The sequence below is a fragment of the Leucopleurus acutus genome (assembly GCF_964270905.1).
Source record: "Leucopleurus acutus genome assembly, chromosome: 5".
NCBI lineage: Eukaryota > Metazoa > Chordata > Mammalia > Artiodactyla > Delphinidae > Leucopleurus > Leucopleurus acutus.
Window position 1 is genome coordinate 2,311,889 of NC_139147.1, and position 25,199 is coordinate 2,337,087.

The 25,199-nt window shown below is 60.6% G+C and overlaps 1 protein-coding gene across 1 annotated transcript; it reads right to left on the reverse strand.

The window, feature by feature from the left end:
- On the reverse strand, positions 1 to 25,199 carry PDXK (pyridoxal kinase). Its single transcript, XM_082839335.1, has 11 exons — positions 24,971 to 25,199; positions 11,731 to 11,785; positions 8,473 to 8,577; positions 7,735 to 7,818; positions 7,277 to 7,323; positions 6,563 to 6,648; positions 5,334 to 5,379; positions 2,756 to 2,867; positions 1,698 to 1,834; positions 711 to 777; positions 1 to 461 (listed from the first exon to the last, which is right to left on the reverse strand). The coding sequence occupies exons 1-11, from the start codon at positions 25,055 to 25,057 to the stop codon at positions 349 to 351; spliced, it is 939 nt and encodes a 312-aa protein (XP_082695461.1). The 5' UTR covers positions 25,058 to 25,199; the 3' UTR covers positions 1 to 348.

The following is a 25,199-nucleotide window of genomic DNA, read 5'->3' on the forward strand; positions in this document are numbered from 1 at the left end:
GACCCAGGGGCCTCCCTGGGTCTTGCACAAAGGACGGGGGTACACCATGTACCCCAAGCCAGCCCGGGGAGGAGGCCCTCGGGACGTAAACACAGAGCTGGTTTTCCAGGAGCCTTGTGGGAGGGGAGCTGGGGTCCCGAATTACAAATTTCTGTGATCGCTTTGTTATTTTTAAAAAGCACGACCAGCACATTTTCACAACGAAGATCAGTGGATGCTGGACACTCACGAAAGAAGAAAAAAATACCAAGTTTCGGTCACAGCTCTAAGGCAGACATTACATTTTTCACAAGGATGGAAACGGAGACACCTAACACTGGGCGTTAAGGAGGTGGGTTCGCGCGGCCCTCACAGCACCATGGCTTGGACGACGATCTCCGGGTTCTCGATGTCCTTCTTACTCTGGACCATCCTCAGCTCCAGCTGGGCCGGGCTGGGCTTCAGTCCTTCCCCAGCCCTGGCTGCAGAACAGGCAGAGCATTAATGATGGGAACAGAGCCAGCAGAAGTGATCCCGAATCCGTCTCTTGTCCTTCCCTCGCCTTTGTGAGAGCCCCCAATGCTCCGGATCACCCGAGTTCCCATCTCAGCAGGGAGCTCCACAGCGCTGCCCCCTGCCCCAGCCCTAAAGGCCAACGCCAGGGAGATGGCGGGAGCCACAGCCCTGTTCACAGCGCAGCACTGCACCCCTGCCAGCCCGTGAGGTGGTACCTTGTGCACACTTGATGGTCCGCTGCAGAACGTGGTGCATGGCCGACACGGTCTTCTCACAGGCCACCTGCAGGGAGGAGAGTACACTGAGCCCCCCGCCCCCAGGCCGCCTGGGCGGGACTGCCCACTGACAAGGCACTGGGGGCCCACAATCCCACGCTCCCCCCGTCACGGAGCTGTCGCTGCAAAGATCCCGGGAGAGCTGAGCAGAGAGGCCTGTGCACTAAATGGACACAGGCAGCTCTGTCAATATCGCCTAGCGTGTAGTAGGTGCTTAAGAAGCGTTTCTGGAAGGAATCCGTTATAAAGAATCTACACGGGAAAGAGCTCCTGCCCCAGAGCTGGCCAACGTCATCGCTTGCTGGCCTCTCAAGGTTAAAAACTCAGGGCTTCTCAGGCTGGGGAGGCAAGTGGACTCCCTCCCCAACGCTGGGACCCAGGGCAGAACTGAATCTGGGGTGGGCTGAGGGCGACCGGCGAGGCCTCCTCTGGGCACCAGCTGGCCGTGAAGCAGATCCGTGCTCACCCTCCGCCCTCGAGGGAAGGGGCGTGGGGAAACCACAGCATTTCGGCGCTCGCCCCTGAGCCCGTAGGTGAGGGGAAGGGCCCCATCCCAGCCATGCATTTCACAACATGGAACTGACTGCTGGGGAGGGTGCGAGCCTGCCCCCCAGGGGAAGGACGGCTGCCCAGAAGGAGATCAAAGGGCATGGGCGCGCCTGAGCACGCGAGGGCACTGTGGACATTCACACACAAAGCGGGGGCAGGGGGGACGATCCCCAGGAAGAGAGGGGTCTCCAGCAAGTCTGACTGCAGCGGCTGTATTTTAGGACGAGCTGTCACTGGATTTCCCTCCTGCATGACGCGTCTAGACCCCGAGTTGCTGAGGCTACAGCTCCCCTGGCATCCTCAGCGAAGCCCTCCCTTTTCATCTGGCTCAGGACCCCTCCGGTTCTTAACACATTCTCCCATTTGTGCCCCACTGACCTTGAGATTGTTGGGGTGCTTGTGCGTCCACGCCAACAGCATGGCGGCAAAGAGGTCCCCGGTGCCCACGAAGACTGCGTCCACCTTGCACATCTCCATGCGGATGCGCTGTGTCACTACGGAGCCGTCGGGGGTCCCTGGGGGGAAGCGTCCGGCAGCTGGGCCCCCAGACCCGCAGCTGGCAGAGGCCTCGCGGCCCGGGAACCGGCTTGCCCTCCCCTGCACAGCGTCAGGGGGCTCAGCCTGCAGGGATCCCCCATGCCTCCCAGTGGCTGCCCGTCCCAAGTGAGAAAGTGAGAGACTGGAGCCCCGGAGGGCCACAGGGTCAGGGCGGCCTGGGGGACACCATGCAGCCTGAAGACGAGGGGCCAGAACATGCGATGATGTGTGATGGGAGCCATGGGGGTGGGGGTAGAGCTGGAGGAACCGTGCTCACTCACTGAGGTCGGGGTGCGTGCGTGGGCGTGAGTGTGTGTGGATGCACGTGCATCTGTGAGTGTATCTGGGTGTGTAAGTGTCCTTTTGCACAGACACAGAGGGGGTGGTGACAGCTACACCTGGCACGGCTCGGGGCAGCTGGTGTGACCCCAGTCTTCTGTGTCATTTTACACTGCGGCATCAGCATAATTGAACGACTGACACAGCAGGGCGTGAACGGTCCTCCCAGCGATGTCGGCATCAGCTCTGAGGTGGGGGGGCTGGGGGGAGGCAGGCCTGGGGACACCTGGTTCCCCAGGAGCCGGGCTCCAGCTGGGCTGGTCCACGTGACCCCCAAGCCCGTAAGAGGGGACGTCATCTGTGTGCCGCCAGCACGGTCACAGACACCCGCGTGGTAACCGCGGGGGGAGCAGTCAGCACCCCACGCTCCCCGCACCCGATTCACGGAAACCTCTCCTGGCTCTGTTTTCAGTCTGATCTTTCTTGGAGCTGTCGGGAGTTGGGGAGATTGGCCACCTGCCGAGTCAGGCTTGATTTTCTTTCCACTGAACCCAAACCTCGGAAGCCTCGAGGGAGGCGGCGGGAGGGCGGGAGGGAGCCCAGTGCGGGCGGGGACTTACGCGTCCTCTGGCTGCCCAGCGCGATCAAGTAGCTGCTGCCCCTCGCGGACGGCAGGTCCGAGCTGGTGATGACCACCGTGTCGGGGCCCATCGCGTGCAGCACGTCCATCACCTGCGGACACGGGGAGCGCGTCAGCCGCTGCGTGGCCGCCCGAGACGGGGAGCGCGTCAGCCGCTGCGTGGCCGCCCAAGACGGGGAGCGCATCAGCCGCTGCGTGGCCGCCGGACACGGGGAGCGCATCAGCCGCTGCGTGGCCGCCCGAGACGGGGAGCGCGTCAGCCGCCGCGTGGCCACCGGACGCGGGGAGCACATCAGCCGCCCCGCGGCCACCGGACACGGGGAGCGCATCAGCCGCCGCGTGGCCGCCCGAGACGGGGAGCGCATCAGCCGCCGCGTGGCCGCCCAAGACGGGGAGCGCGTCAGCCGCCCCGTGGCCGCCCGAGACGGGGAGCGCATCAGCCGCCGCGTGGCCGCCCGAGACGGGGAGCGCATCAGCCGCCGCGTGGCCGCCCGAGACGGGGCCCGGCGGCCTCACCCCGTCTCCCACGGCCCCTCAGCTTCTTACAATCTGCCTGGATGGGACAGAGACAGCCAACAGGGGCCACACCGTGGGCCCCGCCCCTGCCCAGCAGTGACAGCTCTGCCAGGTCCCAGCCGTCCCAGTTCCCTCCAGCCTCAAGTCCAAGGGTGCACGTCTATCGGTCCCAACCTGCACCCCGTCTGTGCCTGAACCCCGGAGGAAGGAGCCAACCAGCCAGGCCACCATCTCCTCTCGCCTGGGCTCCGGGGCGGCAGGAGCCGTGCCCGACAACCATCAGGCGATGAGCGCTTCCACGCTGTCCATCCTGGGAAACTATGCAGTCCTTTAGCCATTCAACAAACATCTACCGCCCCCTCCCCAGCAGCACGCCGGGGAAAATGCTCACTGGGGTGAACTGGGGCTCAGGAGGGGTGGGAGGTGGGAGGCCTCGTATCAGGCAGGAGGTGACGCCACCACTAACCCTCCCCTCACCGGCCCGGGGCCTGCAGGCTGGGGAGGTAACCGGCCAGAGGGTCACCGGGTAATGAGGAACAGACGTCACTTTGGGTGGCTTTTTTTTTAAACAGCTGTAGGTGGTCCTGTTTTCCTTGTGCAAAAGCCTCAGAGAAGTGCCTGTGAACACGCCCTGCGAGCACAGGCTGTCCCCGGCCACACACACACACACACACACGTGTGCACATGCGCACACCCTGCATGCACGCATATACCCCCAGCACACACATGCACGTACGTGTACTCCCACACGCCACATGCACACACACAACGCGTGCACATGCCCCAAGTGCACGCGTACACACCCCCTCCACCACACGCACGCACGCACATCACATGCACACCACCCCCACACACACACGAGGTGTGACACCAGCCCAGCACCCACCCTGCACTCGGTACCGTGAGTTTCCTCTGGTTCCCAAGCTGGGCAGGTGTGTTAGAGATGGGGTCACTGTGCCCACGGCCCTGCTTCTTTCCTGCCCCAGGGTCACCTGGCTCTGAGACCCCCCAGCCGCTGTGCCAGCCCAGAGCAAGGCCCTCAGAGCAGGGAAGGGGGGTCCTCCCAGCCTGCTCTCCTGCCCCAGTGAGCCCTCCGTCTATCGGGGAAACAGACACACAGCCCCACGGGCCCAGGGGTGGCCACGACTGGCCGCCGCCAGCTCTGACCCAGGGACCTGGCTCCTCCAAGTGTGTGTTTCCTGGACCGTGAAGTGAGCTCGGCCTCTGAAGAGGCCCAGACGCGGAAGGTGTGAGGCCCTGGCAGCCCCTGGTGCTCTGGGCATGCAGCGCAGGGGTGGCAGACCCCACCTGAAGCTAAATCCCAGCAGGAGACCTATGGACCCTCGGCAAGGACCGAGGGAAGGCTGAAAAGAGCTTTGCAGAAACCTCGCCCAGGGCTGCGGTGTCAGCTCCTGCCTGAGAGGCCCAGCCCGCCCTTCCCTTCCGGAATCCTGCCTCGTGGACTCCAGAAATGCCCAGCCAGCCCCCAAAGATACGGGTCCATTACGTGCAAGGAATCCTCCCACGCACACACACACACACACCCCACATGCACTCTCACACGTGCGTGCAGACACACCCCGCATACACACACAGAGCCCGGGGTGGTGTGCCCACAAGCCCGGGAACACCGAGGACTGCCAGCCGCCTCCAGAGGCTGGGGCAGGAAAGGACTCTCCCTACAGGCTGCTGACAGCACGGGCCAGCCGGCCAGCCTGGGCTCCTGGCCTCCGAAACTATGAGAGCAAAGCCCTGCTGCTCAGCCACCCCGTGTGCGGCGCTTTGCAACGGCCCCGGACGCTCATCCAGAGACAGCTGACATGGGCAGCGGGCGAACCCAGACCCAGCAGGCACTAGGCTGCAGGTGACCAAAAGGGGCCGAAACGGAATCTGCAAAGCTTCCCCGGGCCTCGGTGGCTGGCTGACGGGAAGCCAACGCTGGCCACACAGGTGCCGTCTCCTCCGCCGGAGGGCGTGTGGCTGTGCCTCCCACCGTGAGCCGGGCTGCCCGCCCCACGCCAGGCGCAGGACGGCCTCCTTACCGCTAGGGCTTCTTCCTCACTGTGGATCTTTCTCCCGCTCAGCAACCTGGGAGGCAGACAAGCACAGCTGAGCCATCGCCCGGAAGAGCCCCAGGGCCACCTGCGGTGCACGGGTGACCCCTCCCGCCCCACAGGGAACTGGCTGGCCCCGCCCGCCGTCGCGGACCAGGCGGCCACCGTGTCTGGGGACCAGTCAAGAGTCAGTTTGAAAGGGGACTCACGGGACTTCCCTGGTGGCACAGTGGGTAAGACTCCGCACTCCCAACGCAGGGGACCCGGGTTCGATCCCTGGTCAGGGAACCGGATCCCACATGGGTGCCCCAACCAAGACCCAGCGTAACCAAATAAATAATAAAATAAATAAAAATAAATTTAAAAAGTGAAAAGGGACTCACACATCATGGGGGCGGGCTGAAGTTCCAGACCGTGGTTAACATTTACACATAACAACGGGGAAGGACGGCCGTGCACGGTCACAGCACACGGTGCCACTGAGGGCAGCCAGCGTCCTCGCAAACAGCGGCAAATCTCAGTGCACTACGTTCCTGAGCCACCAACCATCAGGGACCTCCGGGTGAGCCGCCATCCCCCAGCATCGATAGGCGCGGGTGAGGGAACCCCAGGCCCCCAAGAGTCCAGGGGCCCCATCCCTACTCTATAGGGTGGCCTCGGGGCCAGAGGGGATATCGCTGCCGGCCTAACAGAGCCGAACGCGATGCGGACACACCCACCGCAGCGCTCACGCCCCAAGGCCCCAGGAGCCACTCCTCAACCCCCTGGGTGCCCAGCTCTCCTGTCCATGGGGGGGGGCGGGCATCCAAGAAAGGCCCCTGGAGACATGGCGCTGGGCAGCGGGGCCGGCATGGTCCTTTTAACCTCGTGCAGAGATTTGGGATGTGGGTTTCAGAGCTCCGGGGCGGTGGCCCGCGTCAGCTGGCGTGGGTTCCCCGTCCCATCGCCCGTGTCAGCCACGTGCACCCCCGGCTTCGCCACAGCGCCTCTGCCCCCTTCTGTCCCCAGAGGCTCTCGCTGCTCGGGGACCAGCATGACCACAGGGAGTCGGGGGGAAACGACTGCCCACTGCTGCTGACAACCAGTGCCCGCCCTGGCGCTCAGGTGGGCTGGCAGCTCCCTGCCCCGCAGACTGGGACTCTCCAGCGGGGTCCCTGTCACTCTCCCCATGGGGATGGGGGTGGGTCTGACTGCTCCAGCCGACTCAAATGACTTACTCAGCCTCAAACTGGTTGGGGGTGATGATGTCTGCAACCGGCACGACCTTCTCTCTGTAAACTGGAAGGAGGTCCTCAGGGACGTACTGCGGGAAAAAGATAGGACCGGGCTGACGCGTGAGGGGTGAGGGAGGGAGGCCAGGGCGGCCCGTGCTGTGGGGACCCCAAGGCTCCAGGGGGTCCCGAGGCAGGGCTGGGGCAGCCAGCCCTGACGATCCGCCCTGACGATCAGGTCAGGCCCCCACTAGCGGCTTTCCACCGTATCCGTGCGATGACACCGCCCGCTCAGCCCACATCAGCGTCGGGAACCCAGGCCCACAGTCTGTTGGTGTGTGGCTGGTGGGCTGGGAGTGCCTTTTATGTTTTTAAATGGTTGGGGGGAAAGTCCAAAGAAAAACAGTATATTCTGTGACACGTGGAAATTAGAGGAAATTCAAAGCTCAGTGTCCACACCTGAAATTGGATTAGAAAACAGCCATGTTCGTTCTTTTGCAACTCATCTGCGGCTGCTAGAGCTGCAACAGGGATGCGAGGCCCTGAAACACCTCCTCTGGGGCCCTTCGTGGAAACCTCTTCTGCCAGCCCCGGCCCCTCCTTCCCGACAAGGGACAAGGACGTGTCTCTGGCCCGAGAGCAGTGTCTCGCCCAGGCAGACACTTTCAGAGTGCTGCCAACAGCCCCACGGCCCGCACCCCAACGCGGGGAAGCACTAACCATGGAGCCTTCTCCGTTCCACTTGTCTCCCATCACGGGGTCGCACACTGCAGAAGACAAAGGGCATCTTATCAGCAAAAGCGGCGGCGCTGAGAGGAGTGCCCCACATCTGACTTGTTAAGTTTCACACACGCAACTAAAATGGGAAAGCACGGCCTCCCGTCCTCATTTACCTCCTACCTGGCATTTTGCATTTTGCTGTCCGGCCCCACCTGGGGAGTCCCTCACCCCACCCAGTGACCGGGTGGTCACACACCCCACCCTGACACTGATCACAGCCCTGTGTGGTCACCAGCTTCTCTCATCCGCCCCAGACAGACGCCAGGTTCACCGTGAGGACGCCTGTGAGGCTCTCGTCCCCAGACAGAGCCCGTGTGCTGGGAGGAGCAGAACGTGAAGATGGGGCGCCCAGAAGGAAGGAGGCTGAGCTGCCCGTTCCTGGGGCTCCCAGCACCCACCGTACACGAGCCTGGAGTTCTGCTGCTTCAGCTCCCGCACGATGTCCACCACCATGGCCAGGAAGGACTTGTCTCGCGTGTACCCTTTGGGAGGGACAGAGAACTCTCGTCACCCAACCACGGCAACGGCACATCAAGCCCACCTGCCCAGAGAACGGCGGGCAGTGCCCAGACCCCGCGGCCGGGGCCAAGACAGGTGCCCCCACGACCGCACGCACCAGGGGACAACGGCGGGCAGTGCCCAGACCCCGCAGCCGGGGCCAAGACAGGTGCCCCCACGACCGCACGCACCAGGGGACACCGCGCACTTCCCAACAGAAACGTTAACTTTTACAGGAAAGGAAGTAGCCGCGGGTGTACGAGGACTGCTCTCCTTCCTCTTTTCCATTTTCCACAATCAGCACGTTCACTTCTAACCACGTATATAAATAAATGCAACCACGTGGGTTTGTAAATGAAACCAACACATCAGGTGTCAGCGTATTGCCTATCTGGGTGTTTTTGTCCCAGACCCCTTCCCAACACCCCACCTGTTCCCCGCCATGAGCGCTGAAACCCCGGTATGGAGACGTGGCACAGCCAGGACCCCCAAGGTCATGCTACCTGGACGTGGCAGTCACTAGGGCCCCACTGAGTTCCTGATGGCAGGGAGGCAGGGACCAGGTAGCAGCCCAGGTCAGGGGTGCTCCGGGCCTCCCCAGCCCACCCCAGGTGGGCACCCCGTCCCCTGGGCCTCACCCGTGAGCACGTAGTCATACTTGTTCACGTCGTTCAGCTTCAGCCCGTCGTACAGCTCGTGGAGCTCATCTGAGTTCAGCACTTGGCCCTTCCAGTGTGAGTAGCCTGGTGGAGGGAGAGCAGAACACACAGGCCCTGACACGTGGGGCACGTGGGCGACACGGCCCTCGGCAGGTCCCCCCCGAAAGCGCGTCTGGCTCCGACACGTTCTGGGGTTGTTATTACTGAGTCCGGGGTCCACCCTCCCACCCGGTGCAGCGAGGGCCCATCTCTGCAGGCCGCCTGAGGACGCCTGTGCAGCCTGCATTGCACCGACAGGACGCAGGGCTGCGAAACTTCTCCCTGTCCTTGGCGGGGCACCTGGGAGCGTCCCCATCATGTCACGGTCCCTGGCTTTGCCAGCCTCTCCTGTGCGCGTCCCCCATCCAGGCTGAGTTGCTTGAAGACTGTCACCTGCGCACCCTGGCAGGTAGGGGCTCCTTGCATCCCCACCTCCATCCAAGATGAGCTGCAACTCATCCAAGTCTCGGGCCAAATCCTGACGAAGAGCCGAATGTGAACCAGAAAGAGGCTGTGGCCGGGGCTCCTGACCCGACAGGCACCCGGGTGAAGCGCACGCAGGGCAGGCAGGAGGCCCTCTCGAGGTCCCTCGGGGCGGGCGCACCCCACCAGGGACACCCCGCAGCCCGCCCACGGCAAGTCCATCCTGGCAGCCCTTACGCCAAGAGGGACCACTCAAACGGACGGGTTCCTAAGTACATAAGTAACAGCCTCGGGGAGGGCTGACTTCTATGACAGCAGAGTCGAGTACAGACCACGGGAAGCAGATCCCGGCCACAGCCCCAGACCCTCCCTGCCGTCTCGGGTGTTGTCCTGCAGGTCCCGCACCAGCTGGGCTGTGGGCCTGGAGAAGGGGCTGCGGCGCCCTCTGTGCCCGTGGGACGAGGGCTCTCCTGCCGCGGAAGGGCCAACACCCGACAACACCTGTCAGCAGTTCTCCAGGACGGCGTGGGCTCTGGTGGACGCCCACCAAGAGCGAGGTGACCCATCCACCTCGGGTCCACCAAGGCGAGGTGACCCATCTCTCGCAGGGCTGTCCCCCAAGGCTCAGGTGTCTGCTAAGAGCTGGCAGCCTCTGGCTGTGTCCCCGCAGGTGTTGCTGCCACAAAATCCCATCGGCCCAGGAGGGAGGAACAACGGCCCTTCCTGCCCCTTGGTTTTCCAAACATCATTCCAGACATGGTGGTTTCTTTTTCTTCTTTTCTTTTTTTTTTTTGGCTGCGCTGCGTGGCTTGCAGGATCTCAATTCCCTGACCAGGGACTGAAACGGGGCCCTCAGCGGTGAAAGCGCCGAGTCGTGGCCACGGAACGGCCAGGGAGTCCCCAACACCGTGCGGTCTGACTCCGTTGCACGTGTACTTCTCTTGTCCTAGGGCTGCTGTGACCAAGACCCACAGGGGCTCCCACAGTTCTGGAGGCCAGAGTCCGGGATCACGGTGTCGCAGGGCTGGTTGCTCTGAGAGCCCACGGCGGGCTTCTCCTGCGTCCCCACGTGGTTGCCCCTCTGGGCATGTGTCTGTGTCCTAATCTCCTCCATGGGCACCGATCAGGTTGGAGCAGGGGCACCCCAATGACCCCATGTACCTTTTAACTGCCTCTTTAAAGACCTTATCACATCTGAGGTCCTGGGAGTTAGGACTCTGACACGTGAATTGAGGGGACACAGTGCAGCCTGTGATGTGCAGGCAGCCCCCGCCAGGTCTCAAGCATGGGTCGCCCCCTGCCCGGCGAGCCAGCTTCCTAACATGATGAGAAGGTTCGGGCCCCCTCCTTTTACTGGCCCCCACCAACCCAGCCTCTCCTCTCCAAACTCAGGAGACCCTTCTGAAACACAGGGGCACTCTGGTCCTCTGTCCAACCCACCCAATTTACAGTTTACAGATGAAAAAACAAACTCCCCAGAGGCCGAGCCGGTGACCCCGAGGGACCCGGCTCCTCCCTGCACGTCTGCTGCAGGCACCTGGTCCTGCGCCCCCAGGGGGTCACCACCAGGCCTGGCAGCAGGTCACACCCCAAACCCTACGTGCCTGGAAGCCTGGCCCTGCCCCACCCGCCAACCTCCAGCCCCGTCCAGTTTCTTCCAGCCGCTCGTCCAAGGGCTCGGATCTTGGGTAACAGGAAACTCTTGCTAAAGGAACAACCACAGAACACCGGCTGTTGCTTCAGAGCCCAGCGCTGCCCTGGAGCGGGGGTGGGGTGGCGGGGGGCACAGGGGGTGGCGGGGGGGGCGGGCTTCATCATCTAATGTCTAAGCCAACTTGGCTCTTTCACTTAAAAAAAAAAAAAAGAGGGTAGTTAAAACAGCCAGTAAAACCCGTAAGCTCTGAAGGGGTTCACTGGGTTGACAACTTTTGGGAACGTGTCCAAATGTCACTGTGCCCAGCCCTCCGAAAGCAAAGGCAGGAAAGGACTCTTAGTGGGAACTGTAGCCTTTTCATCTGAACCCAGTGTGCTGGTGACTTGTGACACCCCCTCCCTTCCAAGAACCCCACCCGGAAGAATCAGGCCAAGGGGAAGCACCCTTCCGCGAATCTGGTCGGCACTCGGCCAGCAGTTTCTGGGACCTTCTGTGCTCTGAGATTCCGTCAGGTTCAGAGTCATTTCAAGGAAGGGATGTGGGAATGTTTCCAAGAACCGAGAGGCTTTGTCCCCCTGCCAGCACCAGCTCAGGGATCCCAGGTCAGGGCGTCTCTGAGGCCACGGGGGTGGGGAGCCCGGGGCCCTCGCCTGACACCTTGGGGGCTTTCCAAGGGCTGTGACCCTCACGAACCTGAGGCGGCAGCGATCACACAGCTTTCTGTGCACAGAAATCCTTGGGGTCCCCGTGCACGAAGAGACACACACACGAGCTCCCCGAGGCTCTGGCTTTCACGAGAAAGTTGGGATCTGCTCCCCACCCAGTCCACAGTGCCACCCAGGTGGGGGGGGCCCAGAGCAGGTACGAGGATCACCGTCCTTGGTTCACGGAGGAAAGCGGGGGCCGAGAGGTCACGTCACCCGCCAGGCCATCCAGTTCCGAAGCAGCCACACTGATGTAAACACGCAGCCGGCAAACCCAGGCCCCCTGAGCCCCGTGTCACGTGCTGTGCAGCCTCGGCCAGGACCACACCCCTGGCTCCACTTCCCGTCTGGAAGGTGAGGGACCGCGTCCTACGCCCACGCTCAGCTCTGCGAGGACCACTGAGGCTGACGCCTTACCTGTGTGGTTTGAAAACTGGACAGAGTTCACTGCGTCGACCTCAAACCCCAAAACCTGCAAGACGGACAGAGAAGGAGCGGGTGTAAGAGAGCTGGTGGGCTTCCAGGGACCCACGGCAGGTGCCTGACCCAGCCTAGGGCTGGCTGGAGGGTCCCAGACGTGGAGGACAGGAAGCGGGGGGGGTCTCCCCAGGTCAGCCTCAGCACCCGCACTTCCGGTGACGTGCGTGGAGGTGACGGGAAACATTTCGGGGAGCAGGCACCCCTGAAGGGCCAGGGCTCAGAGGCCACTGCCTGCCCGCTGGAACTCAGCACATCACTTCCGGAAATGCCACCAAATGGAAGTGCTCACAGAGACCAGCAAGGCATCCATCTGTCGGGACACAGGGCAGCGAGGTCGTCTGTGTTCCGGCCCCCAGCCCAACGCGCGGGCAAGGCCAAGGGCTCCCAGTCCCTCCCTGCATCGTCACGTGCCAGCTGGGGAGAAAGAAAGTACCCAGCCCGGAGCCAAAGGTCCTAAGCGATCGCAGCCACAGACCCGCTCCCGGACGAGAGAGGGACCCCACCCCACAGGGCCAGCCTCACGCGGTCCCGGCTCAGGTCACCTGGCCGCCGGGGCTCGGCCCCCTCACCTGGGCCACCAGCCTCTCCAGAGGCGCCGGGGGCAGAGCGGTTAAGGGAGGGGAGGGGTGGCGCTCTGGTGCCGAGAGAGCCCGAACACAAGGTCTAGAAAGTTCCTTCCAGCAGTCAGAGCAGGTGACTGGAGAAAAGGTAAAGCCAGCACGGAGCTAAAGTCAGGCTTATGAAGCAGAAGCCCCCCTGCTTCATGACGGGGACAAGAGGTTGTGTCTAAAACGGCCGGACGTCTCCACAAGTCTGACAGCGTGCACTCGTGACACGCAAAGTCCCACAGCGGTTTTTCCTTGTGCGTATCTCTACTTTCCTATTTTTCTGCATTGAATCGGTCTTGGTTCCTTCGGGTGAACTGAGGTACAGGACACCGCAGATCCCTCGGCGGGAGAAGTCACATTCCCTGTGGGCCCCCTCGGTCCTCAGAGGTGGTGGGCATCAGGGCCCAGGACCCCCGCCAGGCCCCACCGGCCTCTTCCAGGCTGGCCTCACCGCCATCGCCGTGGGCAGACCCGGGACAAGGGCCCCGCAGTGTGGTCCCCTCCCCGCCTCTCAGAGCATCCACTGCCTCGCTCCACACGGCCGGCCACCCCAGCTGCCCAAGGAACGCGGCCAGCACGGCCCCAAGACCCCCGTGCGGGGCCCTGTGCTCAGGGTACAGCCGGGAAGCACCACCCCCCCGGGCGAGGCCGGACACCCAGGAGTCCACCCAGCGTGAGCGGCACCCAGGGCCCGGCCGCGTCCTGCGGCACCAGGCGGCCACCCCCGAGGGGCAGAGCACAGGTGACCAACTCAGGCCTTGTTTCGTGTCCCCCCACCCCTGGGGAGGCAAGGGGCTCACGCGTGGGCTCTGACCACGGCCGCCTTCCCACACTCAGTGCGAACAAGCTCAGGGCCAGCCTGCCTCTGGAGCCACCAGCCCCGACCGGCACCGGATTCGCTGCCTGCCGGGAGCTGAGTCTTCGTGGGCGCCACCGCTGGGGGAGGGTCTTCCCACCCACGGGTTCTGGGGAGGGGGCTGAGCTGAAGGCCACGTCATCCACCAGGCGGCATCCCGGCACCCCTGCCCCCCACCCCAGGCCACCAGCGCGGCCTCTTGGAACCTCCCACGCGACCCACCATTTCCCACCCCCGCCGGCCCCCTCTCCGCCTCGCACACGGTGCCCCAGGGGCTGGCGCTGAGCCACCCTGGCACCTGCCGGGAAGAGTTCCTCCTCCTCTCCTGGACCCGCCCCTCCCCCCCTACGGCGCTCCTGCCCTACCCCCCAGGGAAGCGGCGACCCTGTTCTTCGGGACGAGGCACAGAGCAGGGCCTGATGAGTATTCGCTCATTTGACACACATCGGTCTCACGGGCGCCCCCCTCTACACCCCGGCCCTGGTGCCCAGTCCCCTCCGTCCTCTCCCCACCCCCAGCCGGGTCTCAGCTGGGAAGTTCACTTCCACACGGGCCACCAGAGACCCCACCAAAGGAGCCACACAAGCTGGGGGAAGCCGGCAGCCACGGGGGAAGCAGGAGACAGTGCCCTGCGGGGTGGGAAGTGGGGCCAACCGCTGAGCTCACTGCTGCAGGAGGAGATGCCGCCCACTGGGGACTCCAGCGAGACGCGGGCCCTGGCCTTCGGGCCCTCTCTCTCCTGGAAACCGCAAAAATGAGGAACAGGGGTCCTTTTATAACTGATTCTCAAGGACAGAGAAAGGGAAGGAGACGCAGCAGGTGAGCAATTCCACCAACTCTGGAAACAGACGCTGCACAGCCCAGGTAACTGAGAATCTCAGCACCTGCGGAGGGGGGACGCAGGTGAGAGCGGGGCCCCCACCCGCAGAAGCTCTCGGAGAGACGGAGGTCGGGGAGAGAGCATGGAAACCCCGGGCCGTGGCTGCCCCAGGGGCCCCATCGTCGGCCACTGTGCCCTGGCTGTGCGTGCCTTTTGTGCACCAGTAACTTCCCAAACCCTCCCTCCCTCTTCACCTGAACAACACCAACCAACCTTCAGGTCTCACCTCAACATCGCAAACAGGCAAAGCTCCCTGGCCACCAGGATAGTGTCTCTCCGGGCGGTGACGGTAGTGACTCGGGGTGTTGGGGGGGGGCCTGGGTGCAGACGAGGACCGCACCCCAGCTCTCCCCGGGGGCGGTGGTTACCCAGGCGCGCTCCCTCTGTGAACACATGTGGAGCTACACGCTTATGACGTGTATTTCAACGTCTTTCAAGCAAGTATTATGAGGACTTAAAGTAATAAAGCAAAAATCAAGTCTTCTTAAACTAGAAACTTAAAATTGGCACTTTGCAACTTTACTTGCCAGATTTCACGGCCTCCTAGACAGAGCTTGCGGTATTCCAGGTCCCTAAATTCTCATCGACTTCAAAGAAACAAGATCTGAAGCAACGATGACAAACATCCTGAAAATCCTTTCAAAATAGCCTGCTCCACTGCTTCCGCATGCACAGATAATTAATCCTTCAGAGCCGGCACATTCGAAGCCGCTGTTCTCCGCTTCTAAACGACAGCGCTAAGCCCCTGGGCTGGCATCTCCATTTCACCTACCAGCAGCTTATGAACTGGCATCACAGGCTAGTGTGAGGGCAGGGCCGGGGGACGCAGCAGGAAGACGGGGCACAGGGCCAGGCTCCAACATGGGAGCCCCTGGACCCCAGAAAAAGGAGGTGTCTGCTGTTAAAACCTAGTCTTCAGCTCAACACCCCCCCCACACATTTTGTACTCAGCTCTGGGATCTGGGACTGCGACCCCGGACATCACATCCCTGCTCAGCCAGGGGCTCCCGACTGAGCACTGAGGGGAAGAGACTGGGAGATGGGGAGGGTCCTGCCTCTGCTGGTCACTCTACCCCAGCACCGCTCTTCACCTGCAGAAGGGGGGCCCCCAGAAGCAGCTGTGGTCTTTCCACTGCTCCCAGCACCCGCACTACACAGCCCTACACATCCCCCCACCCCTCAGCTTTAAGTCCCGACCGTAGACACACAGGGTGGGGGGGTCCCAGGAGGAAGAGGACCAGGCATGGCTTTCTTGACACAAGAGAAGCCACTTGTGGTCTAAGCCATGTGTGACCTAAGCCTGGTCACAGTGCTTGCCCCTGAACAGCTCTCAGCAATTAACGATCTTAAGGGAACAAAAGAATGCAGGAGCAAACCGTTATTAAGCAAGAGCAGTGACAATAGCAAAGGAAATCAACCAACTGTGAAGACTCCCCGTTCTGTTTCCCCTTAGCTCACCCCTGGCTCACCCTTGCACAACCCCATCGAGTGTGGGTGGAAGCCCCAGGAGAGTCCAGCCTACTCACACGCACCCTCTAGGAGCAGAGTTCTCTTCTCCCAAGACAAAAGAAATGAAAGCAAAAATAAACAAATGGGCCATAATCAAACTTAAATGCTTTTGCACAGCAACGGGAACCATCAACAAACCAAAAAGACAACCTACAGAATGGGAAAGACCTTTGCAAACGATGTGACCAACAAGGGCTTAACTTCCAAAACACACAAACAGCACACACAGCTCAATAGAAAAAAAAAAAAACCAACCAAACAAGCCAAACAAAAAATGAGCAGGAGACCTAAATAGCCATTTCTCCAAAGAAAACATACAAACGGCCAACAAGCGCATGAGAAGATGCTCAACATCGCAAATTATTAGAGAAATGCAAATCAAAACTACAATGAGGTACCACCTCACATGGGTCAGAATGGCCATCATCACAACGTCTACAAATGGGCTTCCCTGGTGGCGCAGTGGTTGAGAGTCCGCCTGCCGATGCCGGGGACACGGGTTCGTGCCCCGGTCCGGGAAGATCCCACATGCCGCGGAGTGGCTGGGCCCGTGAGCCATGGCCGCTGAGCCTGCGCGTCTGGAGCCTGTGCTCCGCAGCGGGAGAGGCCGCAACAGTAAGAGGCCCGCGTACCGCAAAAAAAAAAAAAAGTCTACAAATAACAAATGCTGGAGAGGGTGTGGAGAAAAGGGAGCCCTCCTACACCGTTGGTGGGAATGTATATTGGTGCAGCCACTATGGAGAACAGTATGAAGGGTCCTTAAAGAACTAAAAATAGAGCTACCATATGATCCAGCAATCCCAGTCCTGGGTATAAAGCCAGAAAAGACGGAAACTCTAATCCGGAAAGACACATGCACCCCAATGTTTACAGCAGCACTATTTACAGTAGCCAAGACACGGAAGTATGAAATAAACTTCCTATTTTATGGCAAGACAAGAAAAATTTCAACATAAAAAAAATGTCCTCTGCCCTTTGCCCCCCCCCCCCCACGCTTTGTATCATATCTGCATCTACAAACCTCCCCGTCGGCAGAAATCCCTGCTCAGCCGTAAAGAGTGACATTCTCCCGGCATCTACAAGACAATTCCTTAAAGATAACATTCCTTCTTGATCTTGTGAGGGGTCACATGGATCATGTAAACTGTCAATAACATGACATTTGATGCCCAGCTGTCTCCAAAAATGTATGTAACTGTGTCTTGACTTCTGACAGGCCTAACAGTTCTCAGAGCTTTCTGAGATGCTCTCCCTGGGTTATAATCCTCAAATTTGGCTAGAATAAAATCTTCCATTTCTTTCTTAGATTGACGGATTAATTTTTCGTCAACAGAAGCAAACTAAGTGTCCATCAAGAGGCGACTGGTTTAAGAAGATGTGGTGTGTGTATATATATTCATTCACTCATTCATTCTTCTACTTAACTCAGACTTCGCAGGAGCCTACCCAGTGCTGGGCACTTTTCTAGGTCTTGTGATACAGAGTTGAACAAAGTTAAGTTTTTTGTTCTCTTGGAGCTTATTTATGTGTGTGCGCGCACACACGCACACACACACACACGCGCGCGCACGCACACACACACACACGCACACACACACACACGCACTGGAATATTACTCAGACATAAAAAAGAATGAAATACTGCCATTTGCAGCAATGGGGATGTGGCTCTAGAGATTATCATACTAAGTGAAATTAGACAAAGAAAGACAAATATTAGACAATATCACATATATGTGGATACTAAAAAATAATGCAAAACCAGAAATAGACTCACGGACACAGGAAACAAATGTGTGGTTATTAGAGAAGGGGAAAGGAAGGCGGGGAAGGGATAAATTAGGAATATGGGAGCACGTCACTACATATAAAACACTGTATAACACAGGTAATTATATCCTGTATCTTGTAATAGACTATAATGGAAAATAATCTGAAAGAATATATATGTATAACCGAAGTCACTGCGCTGTACACCTGAAACTAACACAATATCGTAAATCAACTATGCTTCAATTAACAAAAAGCAAAGCAGAGTTCTCTGGCTGGGGTGGAAGAGGCAGTCAGCGTGCTCTGAACGAGAAGACATCGTGCACCGCTGGCCCTGAGCTCGGAGGCCCCTCGAGGAGCGATGCAGCTGTGCAGCCATAATGCTCACGCTGATGTCAATTATATTTACATCAGCAGGTCTGTAACGATCCCAGCACACACTCCTCCACGAGTTACTGCATTTCACGGCAAGGCTCACTCACTGCTGTGGCCGCATCCTGGGCTCGGGAACCAACAAGCCTGTCTTCCCACTCAGCTTGGCAGCCGGTGGAATTACTCACACTGGGAAACTGGCCCTGCCCCACCCCTGCTATTTTCACCATTTACCAGCAACAAGACTCATTTTAAGAAAAAAGAGAAAGAGGGGAGGGGAAGTGAGGCCTCACGAGATAAGGAGAAACACCCCCTCTGGCCTCTCCCCTCCCCCCTTCCCCCCCTCCTCCACCGTCCCCAGCCCGGCGCCAGCCAGGGGCAGATGCTCCTGGAATTCTCTGTAGAGATGGCCCAAGAGGGCCTGTTTCAAGACCTCACTCCCAGCGTGGGAGTCTCTGTGCCGCCATATTCCCCTGGCCCCGGGGCCCCAGATGCACCTCACTGACCCCCAACCTTCGAGGGCTGCCGTGGGATGAAGCCTAGACCGCAGGCTGCACGTCCCACCGCCTGTGAATTCCACGCTGCTTTCTGAAGCCCCAAAAGCTCTGTCGCCTCTGGCCTCTGTGAGCTCCTCTCCTCAGTGCAGAAAAAGGTCTCTTGGCCCCAAGCCCCTGCTGGAAACCTTGCCTTCTCTGCCTCTGCTGGAGCGCCTGGACTTGCGGGGATTTTAGGAGTTTGAGCTCCCCGCCAGCTGTGGCCCGTGGGCCTCGGGATGCAGGCTGGGGGGCAACGCCGGGCCTCAGGCTCCCAGAGCAGAAGGAACTAGAGCCTCAGCCTCGGCCTGCTGCCCACTGGGCTCGTGCAGGTCCGCACGTGACCACGTGAGCACAGCTAACGCCGGGGATGCGGTCTCAGACCCGGGAGGCCCACCGAGACGCACAGGCAGAACCGAGGCACTTGGGCGAGGTCCCGGCGTCAGGCGCTGCCCCGCAACCCCACGCTCCAGCTTCCCACCCCTCTCCCGGGGCAGGGGAGACCCCAACGACGGATGCGCAGGCGCACCTGGGGACAGTGGGGGAGGGCGGCGAGATGCGCCAGAGGCGTCCGTCCACAAAGAGCAGGGACGCCAAAGACGCCGTCCACAGAGGCCCCCGCCTCTCGCCCCACGCAGACCCCTGTCCACCTCTGCGGGCAGAGCATCCCTCCCCGAGGGCAGCTACACGTGCTGGGGGGCTGGGAGCCATGCTCTGATCCCGCGGCCTGCGGGGGTTATGCGCTCCCGGCTGCCCGCCCGGCTGCGGCATCATCAACTCGCTGCTGACAGCCAGGCGGACACAGTGAGACCCGGCCGTTAACTCAGCAGAGCACGCTGACGGCAGGAGCGGGGAAGCTCAGACCACCCTGGTTCCTCCAGGGTCAGTGCTGGGCAGCGAGAGGGGTCACTTCACCATCTTCAGAAACCCTCACTGTGGCTTGTTTTGCAACACCTTTAGTCGCTCTCCTAGGAAATCAGCTTTAGGAAAGAGGGGACACAAGAAAGCCCCATGCCTGTGATGGGCCTGAAAGGCCTCAGGGCTGGGTGCCTGGCGTCCCTCACTCCACCCATCCCTGGTCAGCCCTACCACTCAGCTCAACCCCCACCCTCCAGTCTCCAATGGGAACTCCTACTGGAAACAGCCCTGTGTTCCCCGAAGCAGCCTTAAGTCCCAAGGCCACCTGCGCCCCACGGGCACTCTCACCTCAGCATCACAGCCCCGGACCCCATCACCCCAGCCCCAGCCCTGCTCCCAGCACAGCGCACCCGCCCCGGCTCCCAGGCCCTGCACACTAGCTGGTCATGTTCAGCTGGGCCGCACTGCAAAGCCCTAAATAAATGAAGGGGTTTCGCCCCAAGTTCCCAGTGGCACTGGCATCAGACGGGGGACAGGAAAGCAGCTCTGGGTCAGCAGGGGAGGGAGCAGCTGCCCCTCCGCGGCTGACCGTGCGATTCTAGCCCAAGGCCTGTGGCCGGACACCTCCTTCCCTCCTTCTTGAGAAACTCCATTTGTTCTCCTCCTCGGCATCACTCTTCCGGATCACTCTGTGACCTTATTTCAAAAGCTCCGAGTGGCTGAGCACCAGGGGACATCCAAGCCCCTGAGCCCCACAGCCAACTGTCCCTGCTGTGCGCAGTCCCGGAAGCCACCTGCTGGCAGACGCTTCCAGAGAGGTCCCTGTGAGGGGCGGTCACTGCAGCACAACACAGGGTGCTACCAAGCGTACAGCAGTGCCGCATAACACGACTGCACAGGTGTCCACACACGCAAACACCCACACCTGAGCACGCACACGCACATGCTCACGCACATGCTACACCCACACACACCACAGACAATTAAGTTCGTGCCTTTCTGCATGAGAGGCAGAGAAGAATAACAGAAATTTCAGTCCCAAACTACGAGAGTCAGGAAACCAAGATATTAAGCAATTCGGGACGTTCTTGGGAAAATAAACGGCCAGAGAAATAATGAAGCAACACCCAAGTTCCAGGATTGGGACACACTGTGGATGAGATGGGGGCTTCCAGAGGCCAGAGGGGAGCGAGCAGATTCCTGTGGCCTGCAGAGCACAGAACAGGGTTCCGGCCCCAGTGCGTCCCGCCCCGGGAAGTGCTGGGTGGCCGGAGTGGGGCCAGAGGGAGGTGTGCTTGGGGCATCGGCTCCCTCACACTGTTTGCCAATGCATGTGTCACCATGAAAAATGCGAAGGCAAAAACTGTGTCTTTTAAAGGGCAGGTGACATTCTTCCAGTATCTTCCAAATGCAGTTCTGCTGCGAAGGTCATTTTTATCCCAGGAATTCTAAGGAAAAAATGTAAAGACTTTCCAAAGGCCCAGGTATTTTGACCACGAATCAAGACACCTCCGGAGAAGACCACCTTGTGGTTCAGAGGGTTCTTCAATGTGAGAGGCTGGAAATAAACTCCTTATGGTCTGAAGCGCCTCCTTGGGACCCAGGCACGAGCCTCTAGGAGACGCTGGGTGAGTCGTCCACACGTGCACATGTGCTTCTAACACCCCAGGACCGTCCACCTCTGCTCAGCTCCTGTGGCCATGTCACTAGGCAAGGGAGGGGCCTGTATCCAGGTTTCCAGGCCAGGGGCCTCTCAGCACACCCACTGCCACCAGCCTGCCTCTTCCTGCGGGGTGTCTGAGCCAGCACTCAGGCCTGGCTTTGGGGTCCCTGTACAAAGAAACAGAGTCTCCACCCAGCCCCCTTAGACGTCTCAGTTCTGCTTCTGTACCGAGGGGCCAGGAAACTCAGAGAATGAAGTGGATTTCTGCAGGCCCCAAACTGAGATGTCCCCCTAAACCATCTTCCGGGGCCGCCTGTGGTCTTGCCTTCCCATCTTGGTGACGTGGTGTTTAAGTGGGTTCTGAGCTAAGGTCCCAAGTCAGAATCTCAAGGCCACAGAATTCCATAATGTAATGTCCCTGCCCCCAGCATGGCCCTTCAAGGAGGCACCGTGAGCCTCTGGTGACCCCTACCACAGAGGTCACACGTGCCTAAAGCAGTAGTGCCAAACTCCAGACACAGCCTCAGAAGGAGGGGCGACCACAGAGCCGGCCGAAGCCAGCTGCCTAGCCAGCTGCACACCTTCAGACGGGCTTGTCCGCCCAGCAGAGCGGCTGCTGGCGGGAAAAGCACCTGGCCGCAGGGCTGGGAGGGAGATACAGGAGCGGCAGCTGAACAGGCAGCCTGTCGCCACCAGTGCCATCCTTCCCAAAAAGGACAGCTTTTGGATGTCGTGTCAACTTCTGGGCCTTTAATCAAACCTCCGATTTGTGCCACTTCTAAAGTTCTCCGAACAGGCTCCTTCTAGCCTACAGTGGATTGAACTGTGGAGTTAACGGACGGCTGGCTGGAATCGTGCAGGGATTGCAGGCCACCTCCAGGCTCCACTGACCCCCAGCCCATCCTGGGCTAAGGCTGCGGGGTGCAAGCCGGGTCTGCGGGCCAGCGCCACTCATCTCCCTGCCTCTCCCTGATCCAGCTCACACATGGGGAGGGGAGCAAAATGCCTGCATGGGACCCCATGGAGTGTCCTGCAGTACTTACAAGGGCTCCGCAGCCTGGGCCCCAGCAAGAGGCAGACCCAGGAGAAATCTGGACTCCAGGTGAGGAGGCACTAAGTGGTTAGCAAGCTAAGGCATCTCTGGAAATTGCGCTTGTTATGGGCTGAACTGTGTGCCCCAAGCTGGACCTCAAACAGGGACCGTGTTAGCGCTCAAGCCGCAAAGTAAAGTTTACTGTCTCACAAATCCACAGGCTGGAAGTGCACTGGAACACATTTTGAGGGCCACCCTCTCTGACTTTCTCCCTCTCCTCAGCTCTTTCCAGCCTCCAAGGCTACATCTTATTTCTGTAATTAGGAGGAGGAGGTCATGAGAGCAAAGGACATGCGTAAGGAACCCTAACCCACATCCAGTCCTGAGGGGGGTCCTGGCCTCCCCGAGATGCCCCAGGAAGCCTTGCTGCCACCAGCCCTACCACCTTCCTGTCTGGTCTTCCTGCATAGTGAGGGGTACGAAAAGCACCCTCGGGCACTGGGGCCACCTCATTCAGCAGCCAGCGCCTCCCAGGCATCTCCCAGAGACGTTCACCCTTCCCATGTTCCCTGGCCCCAAAATGACGTGAGGCAGGCGCCGTGTCCATTCTACAGATGAGGCAACTGAGCACCAGAGGGCTCAAGGTGGAAGGGAGCTTCCTCAAGGTCACGGGCTAAAGACCTGCCCCTCTTCCTGGGCCTCCTAAGCCTCCAGGGGAGTGTGAACAAAGAAAAACAAAGAGCCTGGCTCACTTCCGGTTCAACTGATACAGGCCTAAGTCTAACCCACTTCAGTCGCCCACCTGAAGAATTCAGGATTAAAAAAAAACCTGGGAGGGCTTCCCTGGTGGCGCAGTGGTTGAGAGTCCGCCTGCCGATGCAGGGGACGCGGGCTCGTGCCCCGGTCCGGGAGGATCCCACATGCCGCGGAGCGGCTGGGCCCGTGAGCCATGGCCGCTGAGCTTGCGCGTCCGGAGCCTGTGCTCCGCAACGGGAGAGGCCACAGCAGTGAGAGGCCCGCGTACAGCAAAAAAAAAAAAAAAAAAAAAAAAACCTGGGAGGCACTCTGTGCTTTAGGTAAACAGGCCCTAAGATACTTAGATGCATATCTCAGAAAGAATTTCAATGATGCCAAATTCCTGCATCTTCCTATACTTAGAAAAGCACTAAAATCATTAACTTAAGATATCTGTTCTTCCTGATTAGCAGTAACCTTCTACCAAGATGTATGCTTGACTGCATGTATTTCCCAGCTAAAAAGACATCACATATAAACTGGTTTCTCCCCAACCCCTTCAGAGGAGGGAGATGACAACCTCCTACCTATGTCCCTCAAGCCCACAGGTAAAGATGCTGGGCACTGGGGAGACCCCAGGTAAGAACCGAGGTTCAGTCCTTAAGAGGCACTTCCCCAAGTGGGTGGTCCAGGGGAGCACCCCGTCAAGTAACTGGAAAAGGACATTTTGGTGTGGAAGTTGAGGCTAAGTGCTGGGAAATTCAGGAACAAGGTGAGCAGAGAAAGAGTTTGCCCCAGGGAAAGAGAAAGAAGGGAGTGGCCGCAGGCGGGTGGAGAGGAGGGAGAGGCCGAGGCTCAGGGAAGCCAGCAGAGGCCTGCGCACCTCTGCACACCTCTGGGAAGGGCGGCTCCCCAGGCTCCCTCCTAGTGGGGGGGCGGCTGCCACCGGTATCTGCCGGGGAACTGCCTGGTTCCACCTTCCCGTCTGCCCCTGCTTCAGGGACCCTGCGCTTTCCCCCCAGCATCGTCCCACCGCACTGGCCCTGCCCAAGCAATCAGTGACCAAGAAGAGATGGGGCCTCCAGACAGGTGCAAGTGCGCACCCTGACTACCCCCGCGGTCTGCAGCCCCACTGGTCAGAACGGGAGGGCCAAGGACCTCACATGATCTCCACAGGTGCTCACAGATCAGTGGCGGCTGGGCAGGTCCCTTGGACTTGAACCCCTGTACCTTTCCACCTTCAGTCTTCATTCCACTGCTTCCTCCTGCTTGCCTCAGGTCGGCCCTCAATCTCTACTGAGGTGGTTCCAACCCTCCCCAGGGTCCCTCCAGCCAGCCCACAGCCCACAGGCCACTGTGAGTGGGTGGCCCTTCACGTCCTTGAGGGCCCAGAACAGGGACCGGGCACACACAGCAGGGGCCCGACACCGGCTCCTTACTCACAGATGGGGCCTAAGGACAATGGACCAAAGGTGAGTGGTCCAAGAGAGCCACCACCTTGCCCGGACGCCCAGCCTCCTCCTGAGCCCACAGGGCAAGGAAGTACCAGGGACCCCAATACTGACACCCCATCATGACACCCCACTGCACCCAGGCCTCCCCCTGCCCCTCCAAGGGCCGCCCCACCGTAACCTCGGGGCTGCGACAGGAAGCAGCAGGTGCCGGCTGATGAGCCAGAGAGACGGTGAGCCCCTGACCGAGGACAGGAGGGGGAGGCAGGAGGAAGCCCGCGGGCACCCCAGTAAGGAAAGGCTGACACATGTAACAAGCGGCTTCTAAAGCCAGACCCTGCACGGGCCCGAACTGGCCGCTGGGCTCTTCTTCTCCAGAGCCAACACCGGCAGGTAGGCCTTCTCTGCCCCGTCCCCTGCCCGGGACCACGTCCCCGGCACGGCCAATCGCAGGATGGAGCCCACCCTTGCCGCCCGGGGCCTCACTGCGGGGTTCCTCCTCCTCCTCCCGGCCAGCATCCTGACCCACAGGGGGCGGGGACGGCATGGGGAGCCCACCAGGTGAGCAGTGCCTACACCTGCCTACCCAGCGCCCTCCTTCGCAGGGTCTCCGGCCGCGACGCCGCATTTTCTCGTCCCCAGGGTCGGGCCGGTGGGTGAGCACCGCTCGCGCCGGGGGCTTCATTCTAACCAAAGGCCCGCATCCCTGCCCCATCCCACCCGCAAGGGTCCAAGTGCGGCCCCAAGCCCCGCCCCCGCAAAGCGCCTGCCTCCCCCGCCCGCGTTGGGCACCCCGCGCTCCAGACCCTTGGGGCTGCCCGGCCAAGGTCACGCGGCCCGGCTGCGGCCACCCCTTCGCGGGCCCGCAACGGCCGGGCGAGGGGACACCGCCGGGTTACGTAAGCGTACCTGCAGCGGGAACGTGGCCGCCCGGTTGCCCACGTAGCCGCGGACGACGTGGCTCTGAATGGAGAGCACCCGGCACTCCTCCTCCATGCCGGGCTTGCCGCCGCCGGGCGGGGTCAGCGTCTCCGCCGCGCGCTGGCGTTGCGCTCCGCTCGGCTCGGACCACGCTCCGGCTCTGCTCCGCTACCGCCCCGCTCGGCGCAGGCGCTCCGCTTGGGCGACAGGCCGCCTC

Coding starts and splice junctions, on each gene's coding strand:
- PDXK (XM_082839335.1), bottom strand. CDS start 25,057: ATGGAGGAGGAGTGCCGGGTGCTCTCCATTCAGAGCCACGTCGTCCGC. Junction 8,578..11,730: donor CCAGTTTTCAAACCACACAG/GTAAGGCGTCAG, acceptor TCCCTCCACCAG/GCTACTCACACTGGAAGGGC. Junction 462..710: donor GACCATCAAGTGTGCACAAG/GTACCACCTCAC, acceptor CCTGTTCTGCAG/CCAGGGCTGGGGAAGGACTG.